General features: G+C 37.5%; 2 protein-coding genes across 6 annotated transcripts in view; one reads left to right on the forward strand and one right to left on the reverse strand.

Annotated features, from left to right (window-relative positions):
* The window catches only part of METTL8 (methyltransferase 8, tRNA N3-cytidine), an 89,457-nt gene extending 85,397 nt beyond the window's left edge, over positions 1-4,060 (reverse strand). The window contains exon 1 of one of the 2 annotated variants that reach the window (XM_055397107.2): positions 3,814-4,060. The gene's annotated coding sequence lies outside the window, so the exon portion shown is untranslated. The remainder of the gene's footprint in view (positions 1-3,813) is intronic. The other variant, XM_055397108.2, reaches the window with a different exon arrangement.
* A 146-nt stretch (positions 4,061-4,206) lies between these two features.
* The window catches only part of DCAF17 (DDB1 and CUL4 associated factor 17), a 29,844-nt gene continuing 19,560 nt past the window's right edge, over positions 4,207-14,490 (forward strand). Inside the window, exons 1-6 of one of the 4 annotated variants that reach the window (XM_055397106.2) lie at positions 4,207-4,287; positions 5,080-5,183; positions 7,889-7,979; positions 10,798-10,934; positions 11,691-11,769; positions 13,002-13,091. In XM_055397106.2, the coding sequence (XP_055253081.2) occupies positions 7,920-7,979; positions 10,798-10,934; positions 11,691-11,769; positions 13,002-13,091 (366 nt within the window). In that variant the 5' untranslated portion in view covers positions 4,207-4,287; positions 5,080-5,183; positions 7,889-7,919. The other 3 variants (XM_055397104.2, XM_088830031.1, XM_088830039.1) reach the window with 3 other exon arrangements.

Below are 14,490 nucleotides of genomic sequence, written 5' to 3' on the forward strand. Positions count from 1 at the left end.
AAACATATTAGATCATGTTACTTTCCTTCTTCAGAGTGTCCTATGGCTTCCCTTCACCACAGAATAAAATCCAAAATTCCTTACTCCCAACAAGGCATACTAGCCTCCTGATAGTTTTAGAATAATCCAGCGTTGTTATTGCCCTGGAGATCCTGCGTTGGAACATTCTTCTGCCTGACCTACTCTAACTTTAGTTCTGTCCATATTGGCTCATCCTCATTCAAAGATCAGTTCAAAACTCCACTCTTCAGAAAGGCCTTTTCCTGACCATTCTGGGTACAGCAGGGCTCCCAACCACTCACTATCAAGCACATCCCCCTGTTTTATCTTCTTCACAGTACTTTATCACTACCTGAAAATATTTAAAAAATCTATTTACTGTCTATCTCCCTGGACATATGAGGATCTTGTTCCCTGATCAGTTAAAGCCTATGCCAAAATAGTTCCCAGCACATTGTAGATGAAAATAATTACATGTTGAATGAATGACCTCTTGCAGCCATGGTTCAAATTTTTTTTTGTTTCTGAGCAAATGTTTCGGTTTAATAACCAGAGTGCTTTATATATTTATTGTTATCCCTCTTTAAACAAAATATATGAACAAAAAGCATTTTATTAACTTCTGAACTCTTATCTCCTCTTCTTCATCTTGAAAGTATCAAGGCAAGGATGGTTAAGTATTTTCAAAGCATCATATAGACACAGAATGAAAAAAAAAGAATGTTTGTTCTATGCCCCAAATTAAGAGAAGTCATTTTCAAATCTTAATCTAGGGGTTGATGCCATTTTACCTTCAACAAGAAAATATCTACGTTACAGGGAGAACTGTTAGGGATAAAAGTTTTCTTAAAAGTTATTTCTTCTTATTGGCTGGGTTTCCCTGTTGGCTAAGTGTAAAGAATCCTTCTGCAGCGCAGGAGACACAGGTTCGATCCCTGGGTCAGGAAGATCCCTTGGAGAAGGAAATGGCAATCCACTCCAGTATTCTTGCCTGGGAAATCCCATAGACAGAGGAGCCTGGTGGGCTAGTCCACGGGGTTGCAAAAGAGGCAGACACAATTCAGCAAAAAAACCAATTTCTTCTTATTAATATTGTGGTTTCCTACATTTAAAGAATAAAGACTAAATATAGTTCTATGTTAAAAGTACTTAGTTAATGATAATAGAATCTATACATACATTGTTTTTAGAAGAGCCCATTCATTCGATATGGGCTTCCCTGGTAGCTCAGATGGTAAAGAAACTGCCTGCAATGCAGAATATTTGGGTTCGATCCCTGGGTTGGGAAGGTCCCCTGGAGAAGGAAATAGCAACCGACTCCAGGATTCTTGCCAAGAGAATCCCATGAACAGAGCCTGGTGGACGACAGTCCATGGGGGTCACAAAGAGTTGGACATGACTGAGTGACTAACATTCATTCAACATACACATGCCTCCATAGCATAGTGCCTAAAATGTGGTTAATGCGTATGGATGCTGAATGAATGAATGAATGGACCTCTCTAAACAAACGCTGGGAAGACAGACAGACAATTCTGATACAGTGCTACAGCCAGTGAATGCAGAGTAACATGAGGGAAGAGGCAAGGTTATCACTAAGATGGAAGGGTCAGGAAAAGTGTCTCAGAGGAGCTGAGACACCTGACATGAGTCTTGAGATAAATGCATAAGAGGAGAGGAAGGGAGCTCCAGATAAATGTTTAAATGTAAAAGGACCCTGGCGTGAGCACGGAGGAAACCTGTCCGAACCACAGGAGCAAATGTGAAGGATGGGCAAAGATGAGGCTGAAAATGTGGGCAAGACACAGATAACAAGTGCCCTGCATACCACACCGAGACTTACAGACTCTGTCCTATAAAGCACCTATACAGACCTTGAGGGATTGGTACATGTAGTCTCAAGACGATGAGACTTCCCTAGGGATACTTTTTATTTTCAATTTGATAAAAATCTAAACAAAATTTTTTTGAACAAAAGGATACTCTAGATCATCCCTTTGATTGGTTAGTCACAATCAAATTTGATTGATTTAAAATCACGTTTGTGTTTACAACTGCACTGGCTAACAAGTGGGGCTATTTGTCATTGGCACAGGTTAATGAGAGACTATTTTATGTAAATGATGTTTGTCAAGTGAAGGTCAAATGAAATCTTGACACAAGGAACAAAGGAAGGTTTTTACAGTGGTTTAAATATAGAAAAAAGGTGAAGTCACTGGGTAATCTCTTAACCAAGGGCAGTAAGGACAGGTCTTTCTGTAAGGAATTTATGCCCCCAGGAACAGTGAAGCATGACAGGTCCGGCAAACAGCCTCACTGGTATCAACGAATAAGCATTCATCAGAATTTGTTTCATAGTTTTGCTTCATTTAATGTATAACTGTTTGAGCATTATAGTTGTTCAAATGATACAACATAAGGAGTTTATATATGGTTTTGTATTTGCATATATCTAACGTACTGAACATATTTTAAGTTCACCATAGAAAATCCTAGGTATCTACTTCAGTTCAGTTCAGTTCAGTCGCTCAGTCGTGTCCGACTCTTTGCGACCCCATGAATCACAGCACGCCAGGCCTCCCTGTCCATCACCAACTCCCTGAGTTCACTCAAACTCATGTCCATAGAGTCGGTGATGCCATCCAGCCGGTTTGAGAAATTCTGCTCTGGGTGACTGGAAGCAACTGAAAGATTTAATAGGGAAATGACAGATTTGAGCTTTGGAAAAATCACTGGCAGCAGTGTGGAGGGGTGGAATTGGAAGTATTTAAGTAAGGCAGAGAGGAGGCTACTTAACGTAATAATGTGAAAAAAATGGTGAGGCCCTAAATTACTTGGGGGGTGGGGATACCGAGAGGAGATGGATAACAGAATCAAAAGTACTTGGTTGAAGGTGATGGAAAAGAGGGCAGCTAGGACGACTGTCCCTTGGATGACTTGTTTGTGAGGCCACTGAAAGACAAGCAAATGGGGGTGAAGGGAAAGGAGAAAAAAAAGATGAATTCAATTCAGCAATGATTTGAATTTAATTTCAGCCAAAGAAAATCCAGTTATCTTTTCTGGGTCTGTTTTCTCAGTGACAGCTGCATTCATGAATTACCAAATTAACTATTATAGCACTCTCTAAAAATATACAAAGCACTCCACAGTATGCTGTAAATAAGTCATGAAAAAATCAGCAAAATTCCAGGTCCCAAAGGAAATTCAGCAGGGTTAAAAAGTTTCATCCTAAACGCTTAAAAACAGCGCACTCACAGAGTACTGTACTTTTTGCCCTGTCAGTCCGAAGCAATCACACCCTAGCCCATGTCTGAACAAGAGGCCACGTGGGAGACGCAAAGGCACCACGCTCAAGGGACTTGCAGGCAAAGCAATGGGTCTCGTCTGGGACATGCTTACTGAAAACTCAGTGTGGTGGGAATGGCATATCCTCAAGTGACACAGCTCCTGAAGATATGACAGGAAACTTGACCCGACCGGGATGGCCACTCACAGTTATCTTAAAGAATCAACGTGGAACATCTTAGGCAGTCTAACAACAATATAAATATTTCATATTTCATTCCCCAATAAAGAGGAGGGGGGAAAAGGCGAGAGGAAGGAAAATGGAGCAATTATCGCAAAACCAGCCTGAGTCTCCACCGGCCATGGAGGGGCGGGCCTCTAGAAAAGAGTAATTCAACTCTACTTTGGTAGTAATGCCAGCATTTTCACCACTAACTCCTAATTACAAAGCATAGTGTTCAAGGACTTAAAGTGTTTAACCATCCACAACATCCAACGTTATGACTGAGGGGAAAGCCGAGGGCGTACCTTTCTTTTCACAGGACGCTGCCTTGTTGGGGGCGGGGGAGGGGTGGTCGCACACGACACAGCCCCCCTCTCGGCGCCCAGCCAGGGCTCCCAGAGCGAAAGTCGGGGACTGAGAAGCGTGGGGGTACAGGGGCGGCAAGGGACGGACCCCTGAGTGCGCGGAGCGAACACGGAACAGAGACCAAGAGGCTGCAGCACAGCGCCCCCACAATCCTCCCCAGGCGTCGCGAACAGAGCCGGAAAGCCACGCCAACCCTATGGCGCAGCCTCCGTCCAGCCAGAAGAGGCGGGGCCAGGCGAGGCCGTGGCGGGCGGGAGGCGGGGCCGCGGCGGGTTGGAGGCGGGGCCTGGGCAAGGGCTCGTTGCCCGCTGCCTGATGGGGATTGTAGTTCTGGGTACAAGTCAGGATCCCTCTGCGGACACTGGGAACTACGTTTCCCGGCAAGTGAACGGCTTCGGCCGGCCGCGCGTTGAGTACGTTGCAGTGTCTGCCGCTGGGTCCGGAGCTGGGGAGCGTTTGCCGGGCCAGCCCGGGAGGGGGCTTGTTTTCTTGCCCAATCTCCGCTCTCCGGCGGCGCCGGCTCTGTCTTCCCTCGCCCCACAGCTGTGCGCTTCCGCTTCAGTTTTTCTGGGCTCCTCGAGGCGTTGGGGCCAGGAGGTTCGCAGATAGTGGCCGCTTCCCGGCGCGGGTGTACGGGGCGCGCCCCTCTTCCGCGCGCCGGGCCCGCGCCTCCATGGGCCCAAACCAGAAGCCCAACGTGTGCGGCCGGCTCAGCCGCCGGGCGCTGGGCTTTTTCTCGCGCGACGCGGGCATGGTGCAGAGGACGAACCTGGGCATCCTGCGGGCGCTGGTGTGCCAGGTGACCGCCTGCCGGCCGGGAGGGGAACGCAGGGCAGCGGGGCGACGGGGGTGGGGGGCGTAGGGGAGGGTCAAGGTTACCGCTGCGCTGCAGTTTTTACGCAGTTAATTCCCTTTTAAGAAGATCGCCAAGTGACGGGCGAGGTGATCGCGGCCTTGAAACTGGGGGACCGTCACATGCTTTTAGTTTTACCGTTTTTATGTCTTGCAAACGATTTTTCTAAAAATTAATTACCCCACTTAAGCCGAAATGTGAGGGCAGAGTGAGGAAGAATTGAACATACTATTTTTAAAGAACGTACATGAAGTTATTTTGAAAACTGTAAATTTAAATATCCAATTTGAGATTGGTGCACAGTAGAAACTTATGAGTTATTTCCTAAACCGAAATTCCTTGTGTTTTTCAGGAAAGTACTAAATTTAAGAATGTTTGGACAACTCATTCCAAATCACCTATAGCCTATGAGAGAGGAAGAATATATTTTAACAATTATCGGTGCTGTGTCAGCAGGTATCTTGGTGAAAATTTTTGATGAAATTCATTTGACTGTTGACCTTTAATTTTTATAGAAACACATGCCTCCATTAGTGCTTAGTGTAACAGAATGGAAAAATGGTTTCAAAATAAGGGTAGGGTATAAAATGCATGTAATTTAACATCTTGTTAAACCTAAAGGCTGAGGTTTCATCTGTGTAAATACCAATTTAAAGAGAATTTATAATGCAGGCAAAATGACAGATTGCTAAGTACACTGTGGTATTTTATTCTGCCTAAGGGATACCAGATGTCAGGAGATCAGGTACCTACTAATTAGATGCTGTTTTAGAGAAGAATTTCTGTATTTTGTTTTGAAAGTACTTGCCTTTGTTTTAAAAGAAAACTTTCAGACTTGCTCATGTAGTATATATAGTATATATATAAATAGTATAGTGAACCCCCATACATTCATTACCTAGACTCAGAAAGGATCAAGATTTTGCCACATTTGCTTATCTGTCCCCATCTCCTTTTCCTTTATACCTTTGCTAAATATTTTAAAGCATATTCCAAACATGTCATACTTAAGTCTGCTCCTCTAAAAAAGTAGGGTTATTTTCTTTTTTAACAGCTTAATAATTTACCCATTTAAAGCATACAATTCAATTTTTACATCCTTGAAATTCATATTCAGTGAAAATGATTTGATGAACCATTGATGGTTCATATAGGCAACCATCACTACAGTTAATTTTAAAGTATCTTCATTACCTCACAAAAACCCCCAAACACTGTACCCTTTAACTGTCACCACCATACCTTCACCACCTCAGCCATATTGCACCTGCTAGTCTACTTTGTTTCTATAGGTTCACCCATTGTGGACATTTCCAAAAAATTGAATCATATAATAGTTGATTTTTGTCTGTGTGTGATTTTGTTTTGGTGACTGGCTTCTTAGTAGATTACCCGTTTATTATAAAACTTTATAACACAGGAACAGCAAGATGGAAGAGTTGCATAGGGGAAGGTCTGTGGGAAAGAGCTCAGAAATCCTATGCCCTTTGAGCATGTCACTCTTCCTGAATCTTCACGTGTTCACCAGCCCAGAAGCGTTTCTCCTTTTCTAAAGTATATATTAAATGCCATACATTTCCCTCTAAGCACTGTTTTTCCTGCATCTCACAAATGTTGAAACATTGTATATTCGATTTAAAGTTTCTCCAGACTTTCTTCTACTTTTTCCTTTGTGCGTGCTCAGCCCCTGAGTTGTGCTCAGTCTGTTCAGCCATGTCCGGCTATGCAAGAATACCGGAGGGGGTTGCCATTTTCTACTCCAGGGGATCTTCCCTACCCAGGGATCAAACCTGTGTCTCCTTCATTGGCAGTGGATTCTTTACCACTAAGCCAGACCCCTGTGTAAATTAGAAATGTGTCATTTAAGCTCCAAATATTTTGAGATTTTACAGCTCTCTGTTATTGGTATCTAACCTAAATCCATTGTGATCTGAGACCATATTTTATATTTTTTTCTAGTCTTTTAAATTCTAGTATTTCATGACCCAGAGTGTAGTCTGTCATGGTGAACTCTTCACATGGGCTTGAGAAGAATGTATTGTTACTGAAGTAGTCTAAAGATGTCAGTTTGAGCCACCTGATTGTCGGTACTGGTCAGTTCAACTATATTCTTAGCGACTCTACTTGTTGGATCTGTCAGATACTGACAGGTTGTTTTGAAGTCTCTAACTATAATGGTGGATTTGTCTGTTTCTCCTGTCTCAATATTTTGACATTCTGTTGTTATATGCATTCACATTATACAATTCTACTCTTTATCCCTGATAATTTTCAGTGCGGAAGTCTACTTTGTCTGAAATTAATATGGCTACTCCAGCTTGCTTTCTCTTTTTTTTCTTAAGTTAGTATTTGCATGGTATATCTTTCTCCATCCCTTTGCTTTTAATGTATCTGTGTCTTTATATTTAAAGTGGGTTACTTGTGTATAACATATATTCAAGTCTTGTTTTTTATTGACTCTTATCAGTTTGTCTTCTGACAGGTGTATTTTAGACCATTCACATTTAAAGTGATCATTGATATAATTGGTTTGATACTCCCACATTTGTTTTGTTCTCTTTCTTCTTTTGGTATTCTCATTATATGTACATTACACATTTTCTAATTATCCCACAGTCCTTAGATGTTCTGTTCTTTTTTTTTTTAATTCTTTTTTCTTTCTGGTTTGGGAAGTTTCCTTTTTTATCTTTTTCATCTACTAGTTTTCTACTACTAGTTGGAAGAAAGGAACTCTTTAACTAATTTTCATTTCACAATGTTGGAATAACAGATTATGAAGGTGGAATTCAACAGAGATATTGTTGTAAATGTTAAAAGGCAAAGAAACAATTGAATATGCTCTAATTTTGGAAAATGATCTGTAGGTGGGATAAGTGTATAAAGAAAAAGAATGAAATGAGCCAAAATAATAACTGAACTAAAATATTAATATTAGATAGTTTTGTGCTATTATAATTTATTACATATTTGATTTTTTTCTATGAATGTGTATTATGAATTTTGTGATTAAAAAATAATGTTGACATTAATTAGTTAAGAAGAGGAAAGCAAAGCAGCAAGTTGTAGTTTTGGTGTTCCAAATCTCTGATCTAAAAAAATAACTGAAATCCAGGCAAACACTATCTTATTTATGAAGAAGAATAATCTTTTCTCCCCCCTAGTGTTGCATCAGAGCCACGAAAACTTTATGAAATGCCAAAATGTTCCAAATTAGAAAAAATAGAAGATGCTTTATTATGGGAATGCCCAGTGGTAAGATTTGCTTTTGTAGCATGTTTCTAAAGCATTTGTAGTCTAGAAGAACTGCTTATTGTTAATATATTGTATAAAGAAATAAAACGTTTAAGTATCATAGTGATTCTTAAACCTTGAAAGGAAGCAAAAAGAGCATATTTTTTTATTTTTATTTTTCCTCATGAAGTAACTTCTGTCTTAAAAAATTATGTTAATACTGTAAATATACTTTTAACTTTTAATACCATTTTTTTAATCTTGAAAACTAGAAAATGTTATGAACTGATTAAAGGTTTCATAAACAATATAAGCAAGTTTGTAGTTATTCTCTGTGTTTAAGAGATTATTCTACTTAATGTATTGAGACAGTAAAATATTTAGGGCAGCAGTTATGTTTCATGACTCTGAAAGTGGATTCTTATGTGTTTCCTCTGTTAATCTTCTTAGGAAATAATAAGATAAAAATGAAAAATAAAATAACAGATAAGCTCATTCCAGCATATCCGTATTGCCCCTGTGTGTATTTTTCAGAACACTTTTTTCATAAGATATTAACATCTTATCCTTGCTAGAGGAGTTGGGAAACAAATTTATTTGTAGAATTACCTCACAGAGCCTTTAATACTATTCATACTTATAATAATACTAATGTGCATCGTTATTGTCAAACCATTTTCCCAACTCTTTTGATCATAGAACTTCCTATTTTGAGTTCTATTTCTACATATTAATTTTCCATGGGATCAGTGTTGTAAGAAACATTTGAGTACTGCAGAAGGCAATGGCACCCCACTCCAGTACTCTTGCCTGGAAAACCCCATGGATGGTGGAGCCTGGTAGGCCGCAGTCCATGGGGTCGCTAAGAGTCGGACACGACTGAGCAACTTCACTTTCACTTTTCACTTTCATGCATTGGAGAAGGAAATGGCAACCCACTCCAGTGTTCTTGCCTGGAGAATCCCAGGGATGGGGGAGCCTGGTGGGCCTCTGTCTATGGTGTCGCACAGTGTCGGACACGACTGAAGCGACTTAGCAGCAGCAGCAAGTTAATCCAGTCTTTCAATCTGGCTGTTTTGTTTTTTAGGAAAAATAGAATATATGACCAAAAATAATGTTTAAAGTTAATAGACTATGTTTTGCATTTATTATTAAAATTCTTTAAAATGAAAAAAAAAAGACTTGTTTGTACATAAAATTGTAGTTTTCCCTGGACAGTTACTCTCTTTTCATTGAAGTTTCCTTTTTAAAAATAAGAAGTTTTAAATCTACATTTTCTTCCCCAATTCCTTATTGAAAGTTAAAAATAACTATTTTGCTCCAACATCTAAAGCCTTCTAAATCCACTTTCACTGATGAGGGGAAGAGGATGACAGATTTCTTAATTGAGAAAAATTTTGAAAGACGTCAATGCGAAGCAATTTACGCAATTTATTGCAATTTAGAGCAATCTTTACAAAAATAAAGTTTCTAGTAACCTAATTCCTAATCTCACTTCTCTTTGAACATTTTGGTCTTCTTATTTGAAGTGAACTAAGATTTTCCATTGAGAAAAACAACAAAGCATATAGTATTGTTGTTAATATACTCATTGTGAAACTAAATTTAAACTAGCACCGTTCTCTTCTGAGACGGTGTGTGAAATATAACTTTTAGTTTAGGAAAACAGCTCAAACCTATTACGTTTGCTACCCAATTTTTTTTAATAGGCACGATATAGCTGATACATTTTTTAAAACTTTAAAAATTCCTTGAAATAATATTTAAAGTAAGACATCAAAGAATAAAAAAATTTACTTCATTGTATGATTTTAGTGTAAGACTTAAGTAGCTAATAAGTTTAAACACACACACACAACCAAGAAACAAACACACCCAAAAACCTTGTTTCTTAACATTTGAAAGAGGAGACAAATCTTAAGGCATATAAGTAAAATAAATGTGCCTGCTTTCTTTTCTATTCACTTTTCAGCCTAAGCAACATTAGATTAATTTTAACTTCTCTATTCTTAACTTTCATCTTTGAACTTCCTTTTTATTCTACAAATCAAAGTAGAACCCTTGGCTTCTCTTTCTCTTCCTGCCTTAGACTTCCACCCCAAGGCAGCTCCTCAGTGGCAGATGTGCCCTTTTGGGGGGTAGTTCATTGGAGTCAAGGATTATTTAAAACTAGGTCCATCTCTGTTCTTCTTCGGCTGCTTTGATTCTGAATGTTAGCTTTCCATTTGGAGTCAGAGTAGAGCCACAGTGACTAGTGGGATAAATTGCTTTTTTCCCATTTTAACGTCTATCAATAGGAAAACAAGTCTTGGAATAAAGAAACATCTGTTCTAGGAAATGACTCTTAATTGCTTATGCTATCTGATGTTATACTTGGTTTTAAGAACTGTTATTGTTATCATAGCAGTATCATTAGTATTACTTGTATTACGGTTGTTATGATGATGATGATTGGCTATCATTTGTTGAATACTTAATGATTAATAAGTAATAATTATTTCTGGAGAAGGAAATGGCAACCCATCCAGTACTCTTGCCTGGAAAATCCCATGGAAAGAGGAGCCTGGCAGGCTATGGTCCATGGGGTCACAAAAGAGGCACAATTTTGGCGACTAAATGAAAAGATAATTATTTCAGGTACTGCTTAAGCACTCTTTGTGAATAAGCTGACTTAATAAATTAATAATGAAAATAATTTCTCACTATTTTAATCTTTCCTCATTTTTGCATTAATATTTCTTTTTAAAATTAACTTGACTATTTGTTTAGCTGTTTTCTTTGGATATGGATTACTGTAGATTGTTCATGATCAAGCAGCTTCAGTTTTATCTCTTTTAAGGGAGAAATGCTTCCCAATCCATCAGATTATAAATCCTCACTCATAGCACTGACAGCTCATAATTGGCTACTTCGTATATCAGCAACTACGGGAAAAGTCCTTGAGAAAATATATCTTGCTTCATATTGCAAATTCAGGTATTAACTGTGACTCTGTTGTTTAAAATTTGATTATGAAAAATTGAGACTTATGGCCTAGGATATTTCAAGATTTTTTTTTTAAGTTTTCCATTGTGTATGTGGATCTCAGTTTATAAATCTATTTATCTCTCATCACGACTGCTTTTGAAGGTCTAAGGATGGAGACCCTTTGTCATTTATCTTTGTATTCCTCATAAGTAGCTAACCTCTAGTAGTTGTCAGATACCCTTTTGAAAAAAAAATTTACTTTTTACAAATAGTATTTTTTATGTGGGATGTATTTTTTGGTAGATTTTTCTGAAAGCTAGTCTGTTGCAGTTAAATTACCTGCAAAGTATAATCTAAGAACTGTTGCTGATAAATTCATAGTTTTATAAATTAGATGTAAATTTTTATTAGATGTAAATGAATATAAGCATGCAAAATGTGAGTGTAACATTTTTAATGTTTTTTGTAACTTCTGTTTTACATCAGGGATGATTTTTGGTTTTCTAAGTTTTGAATATTGACAGATCAAGCACAATTTTTATTCATTGAGACTCCAGAAGTATTAAAATTATGTATATATATATATATATAAATAGTAATAAATCATATGAGGATCTTCAGGGAATCCTTTTATTTTTTTAATAAATTACTTTTATAATTTAAGTAACTAAAAAACTGTTCACTTATAAAATATCTATTATATTTTGATCTGAAGTATAAGGAAACTGACCCAAGTGAGTAAACTTCTCTTTATTCTTTTAAAAGATACTTGAGCTGGGACACTCCTCAAGAAGTCATTGCTGTCAAGTCAGCTCAGAACAAAGGTTCAACATTGGCCCGGCAGGTAGACATCTTTAAAAATTCAGTAATTTGTTTCCAGAGGAACTTGTCTGAAAATTTGTTATGAGAGAACTAATGATCTTTGATTTCTAAAGCATGCTATCAAAATTGTTTACCACAAATTTAAAATATTCTCTTCAAGCCACTCTAGGGAAGTACAACAGATTACTTTCCATTCCATAGCAGAAAAATATTCATTAAACCTTATTCTTCAAAGTAAAGAACCTACCTTCTTCAAGCAGAGAAATCACTCCAGTTTTAACTGTTGATGTTTTTTCTATTTCATTTAGCCATATTAGTGTAATGCTAAATGATATGACCATGATAATGCTGTGTCTTTTGATTAGGCTGTTGATGATTAGAATTCCAATTATAATATAAGTTAAATTGTGTTATAATATAATCCAATATATTAATTTATATTATAGCATGATCTATTACATAGTACATACATACATTTTGTTATATGTAATGTAAAGTATATTTTTTACAAAGTATATTGTGTTGTTAAGAAATGCTTACTGTTATGCTTGCTTTAATAGATTTTTGTGTGTATGTGTATTTTGTAGTGTTTGAATGGCTAAAGGTTTAGTGGACGTATTTTGAACATGTAGACATTCCTGTTTAAGTAGCTTTTCAATTTGATAGAGGGTGGTTTTCAATTCATGAAAATAGAGTGTTTTTATTTTTTTAATTAAAATTTTTTATAAAAAGTTTTCATAGAAGTATAGTTGTTGTACAGTATTGTGTCCATTATAGGTATACAATATAATGATTCATGATTTTTCAAGGTTATACTCCATTTATGTGCTCAAACTCTCAGTTGTATCCGATTGTTTGTGATCCCATAGATTGTTTAGCCCCACAGGGGCCTCTGTCTATGGGATTCTCCTGGCAAGAATATTGGAGTGGGTTGCCATTTCCTCCTGCAGGGGCTCTTCCCCACCCAGGGACTGAATCCGCATCTCTTAGTCTCCTGCATTGGCAGGCAGATTCTTTACCCTAGTGCCACCTGGGAAGCCCATACTCCATCTATAGTTACAAAATACTGGGTTATTCCCTGTGTTGTACAGTATATCCTTGTAGCTTGTTTTATACACAGTAGCTTGTACCTCTTACTGCCCTAATTCTTGTATTATCCCTTGCCCGTTCCCTTTTCCCACTGGTAACCACTAGGAAAATAGTGGTTTTAATATACTCTTGAGAGCCGTCTGTAATTTTAGTCTTTGCTTTTAGGCAGGCGTTCAACATCCTGTTTTGCTGTACCTTGCAGTGTTCCATGTACTCCCTTTTTCACTCATAGGGATTCTGGAGATCAACAAAAAGGTAAGAACTCATTTCTGATTTAATTATAATATTAATTTTTTGACATTAAGGTGTGATATTATTGTTTAATTGTTCATTAGGTATTTGGTAAAGTTTTTAATTAGGAAGTTAAAAGCAGCTGCCCAAATCCTAAAGCAGTAAATGGAGAAACTGGAATTTGAACTTATATTTGACTCCAGAGATTAAATCAAATTTTAAAATAGAGTGGCTACTTTATTTTAGCATTCATTATTTGAAAATACATTTGAATTACACAAATCCTTCTTCACAAAGTGGGGAACAAGGATCGGGGAATAGAAAGTCATGGGCTAGTCAAAAACAAAGCCAACCGTAATTATCCTTTTAAGAGATGACAAAGGACACAACTCATGAATGCGTTTGCTCTCTTTGTGCCTGTGGATTAGGCAATTGTGTATGCTTATTACAGTCTACAACAGGAATGTAGTGATGAATTGTTTCTATTTATTCTTACATGTTCAAGATAATCATCTGAGGGATTTGATTTTGATGGTGGTTATTTGAAACGAAAGTACATCTTTCATTTACCATGCATAATAAGACTACCCAGGGGCCAGGTTCAGAATGTACTTTAAGCTCTTTGGTGGGGTAGTAAACCTTTACTAAGTGATTTATCTTGAGTAGAAACAGAAACAGATTTTCACTTAATTTCTACTTGTTCTTTCCTTGCTGTGAATATTTGTCTATGTTGGTTGGCTTTGTTAAATAGTGGAAGAGGCACAGAATCAAGTTCTTTATCAGAGCTCTGTGGAGCATCATAACAGGATCCAGTGCACAGAATAGAGACAGAGGGAACAAGGTGCCAAAGCCTTACTCAAGATCAGCTAGGTTAAATGTCTCTGTGTATATTTGGTCTTTAACATGTTTGGTTTTTATACGACTAAAAAATCAAATAGTATTAGATGTTTAAAGAACAAGGTAATGATAAAATTCTCGAGTTGGCTATTTTTTATTAGAATTACTTTCTTAGATCCAAATCTTTTCACAACTAGCTTAAAAAGTTCCCTTTATAAATAATATTTTTTAAAGAATAGGTCCCGGTATTTATTCAGCCGTGTAAATGTTGCATGGTAGAATTAAATGGGCTCAGTTTATGCCTATTTTCATAAGGAAAGGGGTTTGTTATTAAAAGATTTTGACAAAACTGAAATAAATGAAAGCTGCTTCATCATTTTGAATCATATATTAAATTGCCATTAGTACTTCAGTTTGAGACCTGGGGGTTAATCACTCACCCCTGATAATACCTTAGCTGCAAGTTCCTAAATTATAATGAAGTTGGATTGTTAGGCAGCAGTATTGTAGTGGTAAACTGAATATTAAACAGATACATATACCACAGTGAAAACTCAGAGGATTGGCCTTCTGGTCTTTTCTCAGG

Source organism: Moschus berezovskii, chromosome 2 (genome assembly GCF_049115385.1).
Source record: "Moschus berezovskii isolate FMDL1 chromosome 2, NW_MosBer_1.0, whole genome shotgun sequence".
NCBI lineage: Eukaryota > Metazoa > Chordata > Mammalia > Artiodactyla > Moschidae > Moschus > Moschus berezovskii.